At 45.2% G+C, this 21,496-nt stretch overlaps 1 protein-coding gene and 1 long non-coding RNA gene across 2 annotated transcripts in view; one reads left to right on the plus strand and one right to left on the minus strand.

Moving 5' to 3' along the window:
* PIGL (phosphatidylinositol glycan anchor biosynthesis class L) overlaps positions 1 to 21,496 on the minus strand; it is a 450,063-nt gene that overhangs the window by 148,916 nt on the left and 279,651 nt on the right. The window contains exon 3 of the mRNA XM_078679985.1: positions 14,928 to 15,018. Within this exon, the coding sequence (XP_078536111.1) occupies positions 14,928 to 15,018 (91 nt within the window). The remainder of the gene's footprint in view (positions 1 to 14,927; positions 15,019 to 21,496) is intronic.
* The window catches only part of LOC144822444 (uncharacterized), a 182,508-nt gene that overhangs the window by 10,925 nt on the left and 150,087 nt on the right, over positions 1 to 21,496 (plus strand). The window lies entirely within an intron of this gene.

Genomic DNA, 21,496 nt, shown 5'->3' on the forward strand with positions numbered 1-21,496 from the left:
ACTTAACAACAACACTAGGAGACATGCTTCCCCTCAACTACACTCACATTTTGTGTGTAATTATTTACCTGGGTTTTTAATGATTGGTGTGTATGGTGCTGGCATTGATCATGGCCTAAACATTGTATGGGAAATTTACTTTAAGGGGACTTTAGACAAAGGCTTCTCTTGCTTTGGAACCTTCAGCCCCTGGTATGTGGCCTTGTCAACCACATCCTGGATATGTTTACAGTAGTAATTTGGTAACTTTTTCTATTGGTTGTGTCATTCTACCTCCACTGGAATGCAAGAAGTTCTATTTTAGAGTGTTTGTGCAGTCTGTATCACTAGGGAGCAAGTGCTGACAAATGCATCTGAAAAAATGGATGCTATATTAAAACAATCAATGCCAATGCCTTTTTGGTCACTGGTGAGTTATATTCAGACCATCTGGATCAACATGCATTATTTATGTGATTCAATGCCAACATCAAAGCTGTAAAAAAATGTTTAGGTTAATCAATGAATTACCTTGATACATGATTCATAAATCAGAAATACTCAATAATTCATAAGAAACCTGACCAGACAATCATTTTAACCGTGTGGACCATTTTGTATCTCATTTAAAGATTTTCCCTGTTGAACATGTCTGAAAAAAGAAACACTAGGTTGCAGAGGAAATTTCTCTGCTTAAAATCACTGCATCCAGATGGACTGAACATCATTCAACCAGAACAATACAGTTCACAATATTGTTATTAAAGAAAAAGTCAACACATATCCATATTGTAATTCCATGGAGTGATGTCAGTGAACAATATGAATGTATGTGCTCCCTACCAAAGCAAGGCATGAAAAATACAATCACAGAAACCCCAATTGTCTTCTCTATAAAGCGACGCAGATTGAAATTAAACATTATAAAATCCTATCATCATTCCGCATCCTATGACTTCGCATATCAGTTCAAATTATGGCTGACACCCATCCAGAAAACGGGTAGCTATTTATACTTCCTATGACGGAACGATGACAATGTGCAGGACACCAAATCCCATGATGCATTGTAATCTCACAAAAAAATACATATTACTTGAGAAGAACTGGAAATGCAGAGTGCTGGCTCAGCAAGGAAGGATGCAGGACACACAGTGCTACTGTCCCCGATGCCCATCTAAGCAAGGGCTGTGCATTCAGACTTGCTTCACTTCCTACCACACAAAGCTGAAGTTCTGGGAAACTGAGTAAAATTACACAGTCGGTTTGGGAGTTAGTATCCAACTTCAAATGGATGTGTAAGAAAGGTTGCTTCTACGGACCATATTAATTGACTTGCCTACACTATATCTAAATAGGAAAATCAATTAAAAGGTTTTCAAAAAATCAATTAGCATAATCCATTTCAGTTTTTCACATGTGGCCTGGTTGCTACAAATGAGCTTTAAATGGCTGTATTTTTCAACATACGTTTTAAAACATTTAGGAAAGGTTGCTTGAGGATTTCTACACGTATGTGCAAAACTAATTTTGCTCACAACAGCCGACATGGCTGGGAGGGGTGGGGGTAGAGGAGGGGGGGGGGGGGCAGAGACATTGTCAGCCAACTCTCAACTTTTTACCTCACAGTGAAAACAATTTGATTTTGACAAATGACGGCTTTGAGGCAGTTACATGGTCAGCCAGGAATCTAATTACAACCTGAGGATGGCCACTTCCAATCACAGTGTGCATAGTACAGATGAAAAAACACACAAGCCCACCTGAGCCGATCAAGGCTTCCATGTGAAGGTGTCATTAAAGGAGTTTCTGCACACCCACACAGCTTTAGAAAGGACTCACATTGTGAAAAAGGAATAAAGAGATGGGTAGAGCATACCCTCGCTCATTAACAAATGAGCCTCGTGAGTAAGTAGAATGCTGTAGGTGAGGGTAGGGGTGGCACCAAGGTCCCTACACCGATCTCAACTCACATAGGTTATGCTACAACCACATACCGATCCAGCATACATACAGGTTCATCTGAAATATGTCCACACTAGTGGCAGATGTGCACTATCCAAATGACAGAGACCACAAAGGGAACTTCTCCAGCCCAAGATGAGAGGATCTGATGATGTTAGTATCTGATGAAGGGTCTATCTTCCTATATAACTTTAATCACATATGCTAAAGACAATGAAATTAGTAAATATGAAGTGTCCAGCTAGTAGAGTTTCAACATCTCTTTTTCAGAGACTCAGATTACCTGTTAATATAAAAGCTTATACCATTCAGTCTTCAAGCATTTCTATTGTTTAACATTGTACCCAACATGTATGGTTACGCATTTTTTAATGGAGACAAAAGATTGGAAACTGCACCCATATGCAATGACGACGGATGGTGTCACTTCAGTATTTGGGATCTGGGTTGGACTGAACCTAAGAAAAACTAACATCCCAAGACATTTCTGAATACCTAACTCCAGAGGCAGTACATAGTAATCTGGGATGCAGGGATCCCCCTAGGTTTTCTTACCAGAATATTCCGGCAACATCAAAATTATGTCTGGAGAAAAAACTATTTATGATTTATTTCCTAGGAGGATAGCTGCAGTATTTGGCTCTTTGGATGGCCTGGCACCTCGGGAAGCCTACCATGCCCAGATATTGAAAACTAGCGAAAGTGGAATCCAGGGTAGTGTAGCACGCATGCATTTATCCATGCATATTTTAATACCCAGAATGCCCTCCAAATACAAATGTTTTAATTTTTAAAAATCCTGCATATTTAAGAGACAGAAAAACTCAAGATTATGCAGCCCATGACAAAAGTCTTACCATCCAATAGTCTCACACTTGATCTGAAATGGTACCCCACATGTTCGGATGGACCTAGTACATGTGACAAGGACCAAAACTGTGGCCATGTGACGACAACATTGAGACTAGACTGATTTACACAGCTACAGTGCTCACCCATTCTTGCCTGGTACGATAGGTCCACCCATAAAAGTAAGGTACTGTTTTTAATGGAATGTGAGGATTGCGGGGTGGTTAGATCCACCCTGAATCCAGAACTTTCCCTCACAGAAATGTGAGGAAATCTTAGACCTTTGCAGGTCATTCTGAATGGAAAACGTAGCGGGATCCACCCAGGCCGCGCAACCCTACACTGCCGCCGATGTGACAAACATCTGCTACTAGTAGGTTTCCCTGGTTGCTAGCCGAATCATCGGGCCAAATATGTCAGACACTTACAGACACACACCCACCCCACCCCCTCAGAATAACTGGAATTCAACACAAAAAATGGGCAGTTGAGCAGTGTGTTTTAGGGCCTTTCTAGCTGCAGATGATAGGATACCCAAACATGTGGGGTAATGGTTTCAATGCAAGAGGTTTTTGAATGCTGAATGGTATGACTTTAGTCAGTCCCTGCAGACTTTGAAGCTCTGTCTCATAGAAAAATTAGGAAACTTCTATTCCAGCCAAAGGTTGACGTTTAAAGGGTATTCTGGGTACGAAAAAGCAGAGGGATACAAGCAAGCCATAAAATCCTGGACTCCACTGGGTGTCGATCTTCAGAAATGTCTGAGGATGGTTGGTTTCTGTAGATGCCAGCTGATTTAGAACCCAATCCCCACAGCTACCACATCCGCAGTCTAATTGGAATTTATAGCAAACATCTAGTTGTTTCGTTGAAATAGGTCCACAACTCCACACACAGAAACAAAGCAATACTGTTATCAGGAGAAGCATAGAATTGCTAATTAGAAGGACTTCTGTCGATCCCTGCTGATTCGGGAACTTTCATTCACAAAAATTTAATGAAGTTCTGTGGATTTTAGCCAAAGTATGACATTCCTAGGGCATTTTGGATAAGAAATAATAGTGGGATGTAAGTCACACCACCCTGTACTAGCCCAAGTATCTATTTTTTAATCCTTTTTATCAAGCGTTTAGTGGGATGCAATACAGTAAACCATTTGTTATAACATCTGTTGAATTTTCTTCATTTCTGACTTCCAATTGTAAATTGGTTAGTACAAACCATATGCGTTTTAATACCAACGCCATCAAAACTCCGATTCTTGGGCACATTTAAAACAATGCATAACTTTCCATCAGTCCCATTACTAAGTCTGGTATTAGTCAATATGTTTTGATTTTATTAAAATTATTTATACCTATACATCATATACTTATTGGGGCTTTCAACCAGCCCTCCCCCATACATTGACCTGTTGTTGTCATTCACATTCTACCCCTACCCCAAATAAAGCCTGGAGCAGTGAGTCAGCCCACTCCAGCCTTGGCTAAGTTCACTGTGAGCGATAGCATTCTGCTCTTTCACAAGAAGTACATACACATAGAAAGTAACCCCCTTTAGTGCCATAGACTGCTGCTAGGCTAATGTGGGCGTTGCTCTTTGGAAAATACGTATTTCCTTTTTTTCTAACTTGAGAAAAAAATCACCCTAGTTGGCCCAACCTCCCTCGCCCCTCCTCTGCGCAGGAGCTGATCCATGCAATAGTCCTACTTCTATGCCGGATACCGTTTAAAGGTATAAAATACAGAGTCCATAAACTTTTAAAATAGGCCCAAAATCACAGTACTTCCTACAAAGGAATCCTGTAACAATCAGGGAGCACAAACACAACGTAAAAAGAAGGATTTCTTTTTAGGTCTCGCCCTGGAACAGGGACGGAGACTTATAGTCGGCTGATGCCGGGGAATGAGGGACACAAAACTGGCACGATTTTTAGCAGTCGGATTTGGCTGCGCGAACGCGCACGTTCCGTCCTGCGCCGCCCTCCCAGCCTACTGCGCATGCGCCGCCCTCCCAGCCTACCGCGCATGCATGCATGCACACAGACACAGACACACACACACACACACACACGTCGCAGACAGACACTCGCTCACACACACACCCCCTCCCCCACAGTCACACACACGCACTCCAAGACACATACACACACGCACGCACACACATACACACACATACACAGGCCGCCCCCCCCCCCCGCGCCTACATGCTCCTCTCCCTCCGCCCGCCCGCCGCTCAGCAACGCACTCACCGGCTTCCTCTCCTCAGCTGCAAGGCTCGGCAGCAGGACTCTTCTTCCCTCCTTCGGCACCGGGGCGCAGGGTAGGCTCCTGCCTGCTCCGGTGCTCCCTGCTCCCAACACGGCTCCAATCGCGGCTCTTCCGTGGGAGGCGGGGTAGGCTCCCGTCCTCCTACTTCCTGTTTCCGGGTGTCGCGCCGGCCTGCCTGACTTCCTGGTCGCAGGCCGGCAGAGTAACGAGGATGTTTTGCGGTATGTATTTATTTATTTAATTATGCATTTTTATATAGCGCAGACTTTACCCGAAGGCGGTATTTATTTATTTATGTATTTATGCATTTTTATATAGCGCGGACTTTACCCGAAGGCGGTATTTCTTTATTCATGTATTTATGCATTTTTATATAGCGCGGACTTTACCCGAAGGCGGTAATGCTTGCCTTAGCGTAATGGTGTTCCTTCTTAATTTATTGGTGGTGTCCCTGTTAGAATTATTCCCACTTTTAGTCTAGCAATGCTTGGCATGATGTTGGCATCTTTGGCATTATTGAGCCCATCCCTGGTATAATGGGACCACAACGTATTGTGGGCATTCTTGACCCAATTGTGCTTCTCTTCACCAGCGGTGATGGTCATCCCTGGCATGCGATGGGTGTTCATGGAATTGGATGTTGATATGTAGACATGTAAAGCCAGACTCTGTCCATGGGGCAGTAATATTCATGAGTACTTGATGACATGGAGATCAAAGATACAACTAAAACTGAAAAGCCATTATTTTGAGAGACTGTCATATTTGTTTTTGGGAATCAGAAATATTTATTAAAATGAAATGCTTGTAATAACAAGCCAATGCATGATTACCAGCTGTGATCGTGTTTTCAAAATGTTTGTAAAGTTGATATTAAAGTGATAATTCATGCTAATTTCTGTAGTCTTATTTACATCTTGTTTACAATTATACTATACTACTAATGTATGTTTACTAGCCATAACTGTACTGTTATATGTTACATTTTAATTACAGTGTTTGCCTTTTACAATCATTTTCTTACAAACTACCTCGTAAAACAAAAATATTTATGGCTAAAATATTTTGCACTGTTTGCACAATATATTTGTGATGTTTACACTTACCTATTTGAAATTAAAATGTACAAATGGACATTTAGTCAATTACCATTAAAAAGTTTAACTTTTTTGCTAAGATATTCTTGTAATCTTTTATGCAAACAAATTTAAATACTGCATAAATAATTTTAACAACAAATACTTTATATGTAGCTTTTTATGTACATAAGAAAACTATAGCATAAAGCAAAAAACATTGCCATTTACAATAATAATAGCTCAAACTTAAATAATGCGAGACCTATTGCATTGCAAATGCTTGTTTGTATAAGTTTTCTATTGCAGTCAGGCATGGCTTTCTTTCATTGTCTCTTGCTGCAGCTTCTCTGCCGGCGGCTTTACTCAGTAGCAGCCTAATCCTTATAATTGTCCTTTTCTGCGTCTGACATTGATGGCAAGTACTCACAATTGAGTGCACTAGCAACCCCCACGAGAGACAGCACTCTCACTCTCCCCGTGGAGTAACAGTCTCACACTGTTATCTGCATACTAGCATCTCACACAATGACAAAACTCACATTACTCACAGGCTAAAAATCACACTAAACTTCCACGCCCTTCAAAACAGCACACATGATACTGACAGCAGTCACACCCAGCACAAAGAAGCAGTCTCACTCTGCTGACGGGCACCCACACACCCTAAAGACAGCAACAGCACACTTCTCACCATCTAGCAGCCTCAGGCGGGCAGAAGCCTCTTTTAGTCTCAGAGCAGAACTCACACTACTAACTGCGCTCCTACCACTAGCAAACTAGCTAGACACTTGCGACTGCACTTTCATACCCGTTTCTGAATAATAGTAACTGTAAAGACAGCGCTCTTACATCCCTCACAAATGTGCAGTCATACACTACTGGAAGGACACTTGCACCCCACATGGAGTAGCAGCCTCACACTTGCATCCCTCAGACTAGCACTCACACAAAACAGGAATCCCTCTTACTCCTCTCTCAGACTAAATACTGTGCTCAAACTATTATTTATACAACTCTGCCTCTTTCTAGAATATAGAGGAGGGTGATCTTAGCACAGCAACCCTTTACCTGATGCCATCTTTAGACACTTGGTAAAGCCAATAGGTCTCACCTTTGGAACTTATTGGTTTTGCTAATTTTTTTTAGAAATTCTTAGACCATCCCCAATAATATGCAGCATGGCTAAGAAGGAATAAAAAATACCTCAACTGTATGCACCATTTTGTAGTGCGTGCGCGCACCATGCATTTGTGTGCCTACAAAATGTTGCAAGTGCTTTTTTTAACGATGTATTTAATAATTCAAGCTAGAATGGTAAATCAAATTTAAAAAAAGTGCAAAACATTTTTTTTTTTTTAAAAGTAGGTCACGGTTAACAACACAGAGTGCAGGGTGGCAGAACCAACAAGCAGGGTGAGTGGCGAGAGCAACACAGAGGACTCGGTGGGTAAAGCTACCTCAAGGAAGGCATGGGTTGGGGAAGCAACACAGAGGGCACAAGTGGAGGAACTAAATGACAGAGGGAGAGAGCGGTATCGAGAACATGAGGAGTAAAGCATGTGGAGCTGGGGGGAGAGAAACACACAGGATAGAAACCAATGCTTGGGAGAGACGTACAAGGGTGAACGTATCACAGAGGGGTGCAGGCAAAAGCACACGAGAGAGAGCAACAAGCAGCACAGCAGGGGGAGAAAGAGAAGTATAGGAGGCAGGCAGCTGAAAAAAACAACATGCTTTCATAGAGTATTTATTCAAAAAGAAAACGTAGTACCCTAAAATAAGAAGTACACAAGTAGTGGGGCCATTCTACAAGCGTGGGACAAACACAAGAGGTGGAAGGAAAACCCACACAGGCTAACAAAGAAGCAAGCAAGCAAATGAGTGGCAATAATGGCAACCAATGGTAAGCAGTAGGTGGGCTCTAAACCTACTGCAAAAAGACAATATGTCTTTTCTCAAATAGACAAGTTGCGCTGTTTGGTAGGTGGGAGCTAAAAAACCGCACTTCTTTGTACAGCACTCCCCCCTCCCCTCCCCACCCCCACTGTTCAGGGGAAAAAAGGCACATTTTGGCTATTTTCTTAATTCCATTCAGGCAAAATCACAAATCCTGAGTACCATTAGAGTCTCCAATAGGATGGAAAAAATTAAACACATTTGGCCTGGTGAGCTCTTGTGGAAACAAATTATGAAGGCTTACGTGTGAACTGCACCCAAAAATTATAAACAGGTCTCAGAACTGAAGAGGAAAAATCGTCAGCACTCATGGTGTTAAAGCAATGTTAAGTTCAACAAATGCGTTCACATAAATAAGTCAGGCCTATTGTCTTTGATATATTTTTAATAATAAACAGATTTGACCTATGCCATCCGACTTTACTTTTCTCAATTAACTACTGAGGTCTTAGTCTTTATCATTGGAATCAGCTGATAACCATCTCAAGCCTACTGTATGGAGCATGTGCTTTCCCAAATATACCCAATGGGCATGCAGTGATAACATTACTAACGCTTACAGAATTACAATTAGCAAAACAATATTCAGCCTCTTCTAATAGGGTCTAATATGGATTTTCACAGTACAAAGCTTCTACCCTGCAATAGGTAACCAAAGCCAAACCCCTCGCCTACTACTGTGTTCTTTTAAATGTCATGTAACAAAATGCCGGACTACAGACTATATCACATTCTCGTAACAATCCAACAATTTACATATTCATTGTTGGCTTGCCACTGTAACCAGTTCAAGTACTGTTTTGAGAATAATCTTTGCTATACTCGTTTTCAGCTGAAGCACACAATGTCGGCCCAATCAAGTTCTGTGGGAAAGAAGATTAACATCTGGGTGGTGCTAAAGTACCTCTAACAGTGGTGCTCTTAACTCTACCGAATACTTTCTTCAAGCCGAACACACAGCAATAACCATGTATTTTTGATCATCGAGATGCTGCCACTGGCCTTCCTATAGTTACGATAAGTTTACCACTATCATTAAGTCCTTATTAAATTGGGAACTGAATGAAAACAGAAGTTACACCTCAATCTTTGTGCAGGAAAACCAGCACAATTTATCAGTACATTTTCGCCGTTCACATTTAACCGAGAAAAAACAGGCAATATGTATACAGGAATAACAGTTCAGAAAGAGGTAACCATGGTATCAGTTATTCCAGTTGTGTTATTACCGCATCATTTTACTGGGTAACTTATAATGACGCCTAAGTGTCTCCTTGTACACACTAAAGCCATACATTCCTCCACCTTGGTTCCTAAGTGTCTGATACCAGACCTGCAAGTGCTTAGGTACACATACCTCCACCCATATTTTTTCAGTTACACATCATAGGTGCCCCTTCCTGGGCCTGTGGTTACTGACTGCCCCCAGACTAAGACGGTAGGTACTCGGAACATTGGTAGTAAAGACGTCCACTGCATTGCTTTATAAAACAGGGGCACCGTGCTCTCTTCGTTTTTTAGGTGGAGGCCTCGTCCACACTGCTGTAAGCAGTGGGCGGAGCCGAAGATTAAATGTTTTCCAGTATGGGGGCTTGGACCCTCCCCTCTTCTCCATTGGCTGGCCTCGTAAGTGCTGGCCAGCCATTGGAGGAGAGGGGTGTCACTTGGTTCAGGCCCTGTCATTAGCAGATTCGGGGGCGTGTTTTTTTGCAGTTTTTAAGCCGTGACGTCATCCGTCACTCAACTGCAAAAACACGCACCCGAATCCGAAAAGGGCCGTGTGTTTCTCAAAGGCATTTCTGCCTCGCCTCGGAGAAACGTGGTGGTGTTTCCGGAGCTGCTCGCCTCCCTTCTCGTCTGCTGAGGTAGCGTTCCACTTTTCATTTAATTAAAACGGCGTGGTTTGGGTTCAGTGTTTGCCAATCTCTTTCAGGAGCTGCTCGGCTCCGCTCGCCTCCCCCCCTTCCCTCTGCCCTCCTCTGTCGCGCTCTCGCCTCCCCCCCCTCCCTCTGCGCAGCCCTCCTCCGTCGCGCTCTCGACTCCGATCTGCCGCTCCCCCGGGCCCCCCCCCCCTTCCTCCCTCTCCAGCGGCCATGCTGCCTCTGCTTTTTTTTTTTACAGAAATGAAGCACTGGCCACAGATAACCGATATTCCTCAGTCTGCCTACAAATGAGTCGAAACGTTTAGAACACCGCTCCAACAAGCGATACTAATTAATAGAATGGTTGTGTGCATTGGACAAGAACATAGACCGAGACAGCATGCCCCCCTGCAGACTTCCGGTGCAGCCTTAAAGCGCGTGGCCATGGATGTACAGCACACTTCAGTCTGCCGGGAGATGTTTTATGTTTGAGCAACTCTTGAAAACAACTTTCGCACTTCAGCGTCCTTTCAAAAGAAACTTGCTCCTTTGCACATATTACAGAATCTCTTACAACACGTCATGTTACTGAAAGAAAGCCAACTAGGGCATCCCCTAACACACTATATCCAGGGCACGAGTCGGGGTACCACGCGGGTGGATGGCATCCCCCCACTTATTTCCGAGGGTTTTTCAGGGTGGACGCCGTCCACCCTGCTTAATCAAAACCGCGTCCATCATTACAAACGGCAGTCCCGCCCACCTGCAACATGCCTTTCCAGCCTAAAGTCCTCTCAGTTTACAACCCAAACAGGGCACGAGTCGGGGTACCACGCGGGTGGACGGCATCCCCCCACTTATTTCCGAGGGTTTTTCAGGGTGGACGCCGTCCACCCTGCTTAATCAAAACCGCGTCCATCATTACAAACGGCAGTCCCGCCCACCTGCAACATGCCTTTCCAGCCTAAAGTCCTCTCAGTTTACAACCCAAATATCGCCCTTCCTTAAGACACTTTACACAGCAGCAAAGGAGGAAGGTTAAAGTCTGTCGTTCCTCACATCCTTAATACCGCCTCCTCCTCCTTTTCCTCAATACACTCCCCTGGGCCATCTCCCGGTTTCGTTTCCTCGGAAGCAAGGCGTTTCTGCCCGCGAGTTTACCCTTATGCGTCACAAGACCTACTTGTTTCGATTCCTCACGGCACTCGCTGTCACTCCGAGGCAGCCGGACAAAGCGCACCGAAGCAGCTCTTTAGACATAGGTACCAACTTATGTACGGCCCTGGGTCCTCGGTCCCGAGCGCCCATGATGTTTCAGCTGAGGGAACCACCGACCCCCAGGCATTTCACCCCCCCCCCCCAGCAGCAGCAGTGTCTCAGCTGAAGTGCAGAGAGGGCAGTGTGCAAATGAGCTGGGTGACCAAATGGCTCCAAGCATGGTGGACTGCGTCCCCCCACTTATTTTACCAGGGGGACGCTGGACTTCACTCTCAGGCCACTGGGACGAGATCGGAGCGCACCTTCCGTGACGTCACTTCCTGTCGCGACGTCACTTCCGGTGACAGCGTCCCCCCACTTCTCTTTTTAGGACTCGTGCCCTGACTATATCTCAAGTTGCCAAGTTACTGACTGGAAGTTTACAACTGTCAAATGTTTACTACGCTTGGAGGGCATCGCAGAGAAGTGTCAGCATCTGCAGAAATGCGGCTTCGGCTCCGTGTTCCACTTCCCCCTCTGCTCAGTCACACGCTTCTCTGAAACCCTCTCGCACGTTTGTTTGTTTTCATGCTTCTTGGCTCGCGCAAAGACTCGCTGTGCCTCTGGCTTAGACGCCCACCCTTAAGTTTCACCCTTCACAACGTGGGGTGCAGCGGTGCTACCTTCTACTGCTGTGGGACGGCCCCCGCCCTCCCCCTCAAGCCAGCTCCTGTTTCCCCTCCTTTGATGTCTTTGAAGCACCTGTTAAAGGGGTACAGGTCTTGGCCTGCGGCGACGTTTGCCACAAACCACGATTCCTCCTGCGTTGTATAAGGGAACAAGTTCATGCGCTTACTCGCGTTTCTTTCATTCAGGGCCCTCTTAACCAATCCAAACAGTACAGTTAAAAAAAAAAATTGTTTTGTTTTTTGCAGTTTTATGTAAAGCAAACTTGGCCTAGCCCAAGGACATTAGAGCGCTGCGCCAGATTACAATACCCAGGGAGTGGAACGGGGGGCGGAGAACGAAGGTGATGTTGAAAAGTAATTAATCAATTTCTCCAGATTCACAGGGTGTTGAACTAGAGCCAGGACTCGTACCAAGTGCCCCATTTCCAAGGTCGGTCGCTCCGAACAAAGGGTCACTTCTCCTCTAAAGTGACTTGAATTGTGGGCTCGGATCTTCCTTGTAAAACAGAGTCCTAAAGTTTCTGATTTCTAAAAAAAAAACATTAGAGAACGCATTTACCCTACCCCGGCACTGTTTGGCATGCAAAGGGAGTCTTATTTGCAGTACAATAATGCCATAGGCACAGTGGCAAACGGCAATATCGGTCAGATATTACCTATTATCTACTGACAGTCCCAAGACCTGAAGAAAAGGCCTCACAGGAAGTTTATGATTTGAACAGGCCAGCTCGGTCCGACACGTGTTCGAGAGTTGAATCACAACATAACAGAAGGCTTTTCCCTCAATGGTGCTTCCCTTTTCTAGAGGGACAACAGGCTTCAGAGACAAGAAACCGAGCATCAGCTCAAGCTTGTGCCTTTTCTTGTTTTCTATGTGATAGATTCCATCTTGGCCTGGAGTGTGTATCGTTTTATGACTCGGTATTTCTTAATATGGCATCTATCACATACACCACCTCATCCACCATATACCCCACCTAATCCACCACATCCACCACCACCACCACATTCACTACCACATCCACCACATTCACCACCACCACCTCATCCACCACCATCACATCCACCACCACATCCGACACCCACCAAATCCCACATCCACATCCACCAATACCATATCCACATCCACCAATACCATATCCACATCCACATCCACCACCACATCCACCACCACATCCACCACCACATCCACCACCACATCCACCTCCACCACATCCACCACCACATCCACCTCCACCACATCCACCACCACCACACCACATCCACCACCACCACATCCACCACCACCACTACATCCACCACCACCACTACATCCACCACCACCACTACATCCACCACATCCACCACCACATCTACCACCACCACCACATCTACCACCACATCCACCACATCAACCACAGTCACATCCACCACCACATCCACCACCATATCCACCACCACATCCACCACCATATCCACCACCACCACATCCACCACCAGATCCACCACAACCATGTGTGTGGCTCTGTGTGTGTGGCTCTCTCTGTGTGTGGGTGCAAATGCAATAGGTCTCACATTTGCGAGAGATTAAGCTATTGGCATTGTAAATGACAATGCCATATATTTATCTGTTTTCAAATCCAACACATTAATAAAAAAATTGTAATTTACAATGCCAATAGCTCTAACTTTTGCAAAGGAGAGACCGTTGCATTGTAAATGCGTGTTCTATAATCTGTCCAATACTTCCCCCACTGAGCTCCACAATCTGCTCATCACACTGAAGGTTGCCCCCTTTAGTCAAGAGTAACTTCAACAGTCTTGTTGTTTAAAGGAGGGGTATCAACTTTAGCCCTCCAGGAAGCCTACGAGGTGACTGATGGCAGGGGCAGTAGAATTCTAATCAATACAGTCATACAGCTTCACGCACCCTCCGAAGAGATTGCTTAGTGGGTTTTCTCTGGATCTCCTCAATAGAGGTCTGTCCTGCCGTTCCTACCTGAAGTCACGCCTGTACGGGTTTTTTAGTGTGTTTTTTGTGTTTGATTGTCTTCCAACACAAAGAATGTTCTCCCTGCAGAATGTTATTTATCCGTGGCAGTCTGCACGTTCCTGCAGCTCAGGGTCCCCTCCCCGAAAATACAGTTTTCTGATGGTTTTTGGGAAGTTTATAAAAACTTTCTATTAACTGGTGTAGGTTCTGCTGCTCAGTGATGCCTTCCCTTGTTCCATTTCCCTTCGCTGCTGGCTCTTGCTCTCTGTTTGGACATGTCTGACATGGCTTCACCAATCCCCGACATGACCAGTTCAGGGCGATTTTCCTTTGAGTTCTCCCCCAATTGAGACAAAGCACCAACAAACATGTTCCTAAACGGGAGGAAGAATTTTAACTCTGGACTATGTGGTTGGATCAAAATTCCCACCTGTGCCTCAGAAGCTAGATAAATGTTGTACATTTTCACAAGACAATCCTAACGTTTAGGCCTACACTGTCAATAACGGTTGGTGACAGGTCTGCTGTCAAATCAGACCTCAAAATGTGTTCCTATAGATACTGGCCACTAACATTCTCCTTTGCATGGCTTATTCTCGCAGGGCATTGTGGGTGCTTGAGATACCCCACTGGCGAGCTGAAGGCATTCCAGAATGCCACAGGCGTTTCATTCACAATGTGAACACCAATATTCAATTGTGGACTCTGGAATTAAATTCATGAATTGAAAAGTACAAACAGCATATATTACTTCCTACTGGTATCCACTAATGTCCTCTCTGAAGTCCACAGATTTCCCAGCACAATTAAAGGTCTTTGATCTTAAAAATAAAACATCAGAGAGCAGTAAAGGATTTGCTTAGGTTTACAGAATATCAATCCAGATAACAGAAGAAGAAGAAAACAGAAGGAACATGTCTATAAATCTAAACTTCTCAAACGCACAAGTAGGTAGGCTACTTTGAACAGAATGCTGCTTGGCGCATCATGAAACAGATGGAACCCTCCAAATTAAAAAAAACTTAACCACTAAGAATAAACAGGAAAAGCATAAGGAAAGAAGAGAATCTCTCTCATCATTTCGAAGTGGGAGGTAAGATGGACATTACCATTGTGTTGTGGTTCTGCCGTAGGTGCTGCAGGATGAACGAGGATAGAAGCTGAGGGTCCCACTCTGCAACAGGGCTGTCAGGAAAGTTTCTGAAAAGGAAAAGTATGAAGGGTGAACACACCATTTCCACAATGCCCTACGTCCCATCTCTACGTATCTCCAAGCACTAGACAGACACACTCATGATTTCTGTGGCGAGAGCCCTGGGGCGGAGTCTGGAAGCCTCTTCTTTATGTTTGCACTATTCAGTTGTAACAGCTCCTCTCTCCCAAGTACCTGTTGGCCCTTGTCGTAGTCATTTCGCATCAATTTACTGGGTGCAAAGAAATAATTTTTTCTTTGTCAGAAACGCCCCTAAGGTCCAGAGGCCCATTTATTATGTCAAATATGAGAACAAAAATCTGGTGAGACTTTGGAGCACTTTAACCGTAAACATTTGTGTCACGATAAGGGCCTTCCTGCAGATACAAGAGGTTAAAATATTATCTGTTGCCATTAAGCAATTTCACCAATAGGTATAAACCGTGTGTAGTCCTTTGACATCATCTACTATAGAGGGCATTAGATAGATATGCGGCGCTCTATTGACAGTCACCAGCAAGTATTTTTTGGTGTAGGGATTATGCCCTACAGTGATCTCAAAGTGAGGGAAGAAATGCCCCACTCCCCCAATGTGTCCAATCCTTGGATTAGACAACCAATGTTTCCACAGTCTGAGGCACTCGTGATTATCTCAATGTTTAGTGTACAAAAGAGTGTATAACACAAAGAACATCACGCTTCTTGATTATATTGATTTATTGTTGGGTGCTTCGACCTCTTCTTTCAAGGCAACCTTGTGAGCTTTAGCCAACACGTGTTTAGTCGTATATGGGGAGTCTCCCCACGACTTTCTCAAGGCTCTTGTATTGCCGGCATCTTATAGAAGGTCCTCTCGTCCAGCTGTGCTCGCAACTCCCAAAAAAAATAATATATTCAGCCTTCCGGTGTCACAAATGTGGTGTGCTTTATGTTATTACCTCGACGATCACTCCAAATGAAACACGTGTTGGCTAAAGCTCACAAGATTGCCTAGAAAGAAGAGGTCAAAACACCGGACAATGAATCAATATCATCAAGAAACTTTCTGTTCTTTGTTTTATAAACTGTTTTGTACACTAACTATTGAGGTCCACCGACATCAGTTAATGTAACAATCTTGTCTAGGACATGTGGCCAGAATTTCAAGATCATTTGTTTCTGAGGAATAGTTTCTCACAATTTTCTGTATTTGTTTTAATTATGTTTGTGAGAACAATGGCCTCTCATCAATAGGTGGAAAGATTGCTCAATGGGCTGAAAGCGTAACGACTGCTATTTCACGCAATGCAATAAATCATTGTAATAGACCATGTTAGTAGTTTAGGATTAGCTACAACGAGCAAGTTAATAAGGGCTATCTAGGCACTCTTAGGGGTGCCAACTCTGATAGGGATCATTACAAATATGGGGTGACCCAAACAGTCTGTGGACCTGGGTAATGTACGGTATAGAAAACAATGGTCCTCAAACAATAATTTAAACAAATGGTATTATTAGATTGTTTCCTTAGTAGGGAGCTAGAGAAAAGTTAGTGCTCCTTTAGGTAAAATGTCCAACAACATATCATTCTTTGTTTAGTACATACATCAGTGTACACATGAAACATACATTTTCAGACACAAAAACGAGTGGATGTGCAGAGACTTCAACTTTGTAAGTCATCAACATGAATTTATTTTCATTCCAAACATAATTTGCATTTATCATCAGATAGTCAATGTGGTTGCTCCAAGGGGGACCGTGCAAAGAAGAAGTGCTCGAAAGTTTCTGGTGAGTGGGGAAGTATTCCCAGCGTGAAATTTGAGAAGAAAGTAGACAGATTCAAGGTGAGATTGATCAAGTGTATCAATCAGAGTGTACTAGCCCAAAGGTCTATTTTACACGGTCTATTTACAATTGTTTAATCACAGATTGTAGTCATCTGTGGCACGTATTGGTTAGGGGATCGGTGGGTCCAGATACCGGGGGCGGGCTCGTTGATGTTTCGACTCGACTTGTGGCTTGTGGGGGAGTTGAACCTTTGCCTGCGAGTCTTCCTCAGGACAGAATGGGGGTGGGAAGGGGGGCAACCACCTCGTGGCCAGGATCCCTCATCCTCACTAGGCATAGTGGGAGGGGGTAGCTGTATCGTTGGTTCAGTATCTTCCGGATGCCTGGGAGGTCAGTCCTAGAGCCAATTCAATTGACGGGATCTGTGCAGGGCTGGATGTCTGCTGTCAGTGTCCGCTGTCGAAGATAGGGAGCCAGCCAGAAGGACCAACCAGATCCAGGGGGGCAGTTACCTGTCGATTAGCAGTCTCCAGGCCAGTTCTGAATCCTTAGGTGAAACCACCATTGAAGTTGATGGAGTGGTCTTGATGCAAGGGACACAAGATGCTGAGTCATTGCAGTGGATCTTCTTGTGGCCACCCTTTGGTCTTCAAGCTTGCGGGCTACTTTGGCTTCAGGGGTGGATCTCCCATGGTGTCTGGTTGGAGTCCAGCCAGGACCAGATGTCACTTGACCACTGGCCTCCGGTTACAGCAATCCCAGAAATGTCCTTTGATTTGCAATAACTTCCTTGCTGGGCGACCAAACAGCACTCCGATGACTCTACCGGGTCAAGCAGACTTAGGGCAACCTGTGAGGACCAGGACTAGCTCTCCTACCCTGCACCTTGGTATCCAGCAGAGGTCAGGCTCCTTGATGCTGGGATCTGAAGGGTGCAGGCTTTTTGGCTTCATGGCCCTGTAACTGTATCACGGAGTCGGGCCAACCAACTCTTGGAGTCACTCTATCAGTCTGGTACTCGTGGGCAACTTTTCCACAAGTGGCACAGCAGGCACAATGATCCCTTTCCCAGTCCACATGTGCATCAGGTGCAATCCAGTCTTTGTCGCAGCCTCTCTTTGCTGGGTCCCGGGAACAACAGGGCAGTCCTTTTTCCAAGACAGTAGTGGTCTGAGGTCTGGGTGCCACTTTTATGCATGCTAGGAGCCTAGGGGATGGTGGCTAACTACTAGCCAAGGGGCTACCAGGTTCCCTCACGCCTGATGGCTATTACCCGAGAAGTGTGGCATCTAGGTATAGCAGGGTGCACTATTCTGCCCACTGCCAACATGGCGAGACCCTTCTCTTGGTGTATGGAACTCCCCTTGTCAACCCAGAGGTGTGGCTACCAGGGGGCTACCCGCCCCTTGAAAAAAATAATTTAACAATAGCTTCTCCCTCTCGGTCTTTCTATCTGTCTATCCAGATAAAGTGGTGCTTCAGACCAAGCCTTCATTCCTTCCTATGGTAGTCTTGCCTTTTCATGTTAGACAATCTATCACTCTGACCACCTTTTATCCACCCCCATCCCTCCAAGATGGATGAGAGACTCCACCATATGGACCCAAAATGCGCATTGTGTTTTTATCTTGATCGCACAAAAGACTTCTGGGTGGATGTTCAACTCTTCATTGGCTATGTAGCTGCCAAGAAAGGTCGGGCTGTTCAAAAATGGACCATGTCCCAATGGGTTGTCCCTTGCATCAAAATATGCAATGCTCTGGGGAAAAAGGATCCTCCTGTGAGGTTGCATGCTCATTCCACCAAAGCAACGGTGGCAACCACGGCAGTTGCATGCTCATTCCACCAAAGCAACGGTGGCAACCACAGCATTAGCACATGAAGTTCCAGTCCTTGACCTCTGTCAGGCAGCAACGTGGGCATCCCTGCCCATGTTTACCAGACAGTACTGCCTGGATAGCCAAGTCTGGAGGGATGGGTACTTTGCCCGTTCGGTCCTCCAGGACTTTCTGGTTTAATCTTGGTTCGCAAACCCTCCTCTGGGGTTGGTATTGCTGGAGTATCTATTCTAAGGTAAGCAATCTACAACTAACAGTCTCTATCAGTAGAACAAGTTACTTACCTTCGGTAAGGATGTATCTGGTAGAGACAGTAGTTGTAGATTCCTTACAGCCCTACCCATCCTGCCAGCTCTGTGAACTGATTTCTAGGGTAAGGACTCCCCTAAACAGCCCTAGTTTTGATGCACAAGTGATCAGTGTCTTTCACGGCTCTGCGCTTCTGGCTTGGAAGGTCACGTTAAGAACTGGCGTCCACACGCATGGGCGGCATCTATGCAGGTCCTGCGATGTCATCCCAGCGCCCACGACGGTGACAACGGACTCAGAGCCGACCGACGCTACTAACCACGCGCAAGGGTGCTGCTGAAGAAGAAAATCTCCAGATCGACGCCTGGGGGAAATTGTAAGGTAAGGAATCCTCAACTAATATATGTCTCTACTAGATACATTGTTACTGAAGGTACATAAAATGAATGCCAGTGCACTTGTGATACTACGCTTCATTGTTACGCACCAAAACATAATGCAATCACATGTGGATTGCCAATATGTTATCCTTATTTATAGGAAGGGAAGAGATGTATTTGTTACACACAGACCCGCTTTCGAGCGCCAAGAAGCCTGAATACCCTTTGCTATGGAGCAGTGTTACACCCCGTCTACTCTCTACCTCCACCGTGAGCTGTCTCTCTGCGAAGGGAGCCATTAACAGAGATTGTTCCTCTTCGCCGGTTTTCACCTCAGGAGACCGGCTCTTTCTGTCGGTCTCGTGGGACGGAGGATGTTGTTGTGCGTGTGGGCAGAGGGGGCGTGAGAGGTGAGGCGGGTTTATGTTTTCAGACTGATCCGGGTTTGTCCTGCTCAACGCAGATCTGCAGATGGACCTGCACGAACAGAGTAACCAAACCCCTACTGAACCGCGCTGGTGTTCTCCCCACAACGGAAGAAACAAGGGGAGAAAACGCTGCTTTGCAATAACTACGATAATGTCCATGATGACAACGTAGCCGTGTATTAACATTATGTAGTCTCGTTATATAAGCAACGGCTGCCAGGTCAGACGATTATCTAAGCAGGTACCAATGCCTCGTTAAAAGCACGCGCATTAATGCAGCTATTTATAGCGTTGTGCTGAGCGCTATAATTATGACACGTGGCTTTCCTAAGGTCGGCGGTGACCTTTGAAGCTAGGTCTGACCTCCTGGTGCCTGGTCACGCTCCACGCGCACCCTGTCGAGTTGTGCGCGCGCTTCAGCCAGCCCGCGTGCCAGGCAGACGAGGACACAGCACTGGATGACAGAAACAATGTGCTCTCCCCAGCGCCAATGCAAACCCCTATATTTGCGCCTGCGCTTGGCCAAAGCACATCCGTGACACATAAAGGAAGGTGCTTGGTGTGACTGCACCTGCCTGCGGGGCATGTATGGGTGTCTGTCACCGGTGTACCAGCAGCGAACAGTGTGCTTTTTGATTGACTATGTGCCCCTGTTTGCAAGGTGTCGTGCTACTATGCAAACGAGGGAACGCCTGCCTGGGATCTTGCTGGGGCACAGTTTGCTTGTGCAAGCCATTTTACTGAAAGGAGCTGTTCACGTACATGCAGCATCTCCTGTAATAACTAAGTGCCCTGGGGTGCAAAAAGCTGGCACAAACGCCTTTTTCACTCGCGAGGCACATTTTGTGATATCCCCTAGACTAGAGTTAGGGGGCTGCCCAAATGGCTGGTAACAGTGAGGCCCAATTAAGAGGTCCTTGGAGGCTGATGGACGAAGATCTACCGGCATAACAGGGTGATTTTCTTAAATCCAATCAGTTCTCATGCACTCATTTTAAGTTCTGGAAAAGAGAATAGCAGGATAGGTAGGAAAGACGTAGTCAGGAAATATCCATATTGACCACTATATACACAAGTATCAATTAGCTCGTAAAGGGCCTTGGACTTGGCAGCTAACTACCAGATTGGCAGTGGTAGGAGTTTGAGCGCATATAGGGAGGTTGGAAAGGTACTGCCAGCAAAGTTTAGGATCCTGTCCAGATGGCAGCATGAGTATTCGGAGACCCCCTATGAGACTGAAGCAATAGCCAAGGTAACTTGAGATCTAGTGAGTTGCTTAATATTTTAGAATGAACTCGGTGAGCAGATATATTATATGTTTAATAACTAGTATCACACCAGTGGTAGCAGTGGTACTAATGAATGATCCGATGCCCATGGATGGAATGAAAGAGAACGCCAAGGTTTCTGACAAAGGAGTTGAAGTTCAGGGTGTGAGATGGGAAGTGGACATAGTTAGTTAAGGAGACAGGCGAAGATGAGGAGGGAAAGAAAGTACAGTACCTCATCTTAAAAATATTCAGTATGGTAGGCTGTCCATCCAACCAGTAAAGTTTGGCCGAGAGGCTGGTAAAGCGGTGGGAAAGAAGGAAACATGAAAAAGATTTAGGTGCATGGAGTTGATACGTGAAACCAAATGAGGAGTTGATCTCACCAAGGGAGGTAACTGAGTGAAAAAGACGAGGACCGACAGCTGAGCCTTGAGGACACCAACCGAAAGCGAGACTAGTGCAGGTTAATGAGAGTCTGAGGCAACTGAAAGGAGTAGACACCCATTTGTGGACTATTGGGTTAATGTCAAGAGTGTTGAAGGGCAAAAGT

Source organism: Lissotriton helveticus, chromosome 3_1 (assembly GCF_964261635.1).
Source record: "Lissotriton helveticus chromosome 3_1, aLisHel1.1, whole genome shotgun sequence".
NCBI lineage: Eukaryota > Metazoa > Chordata > Amphibia > Caudata > Salamandridae > Lissotriton > Lissotriton helveticus.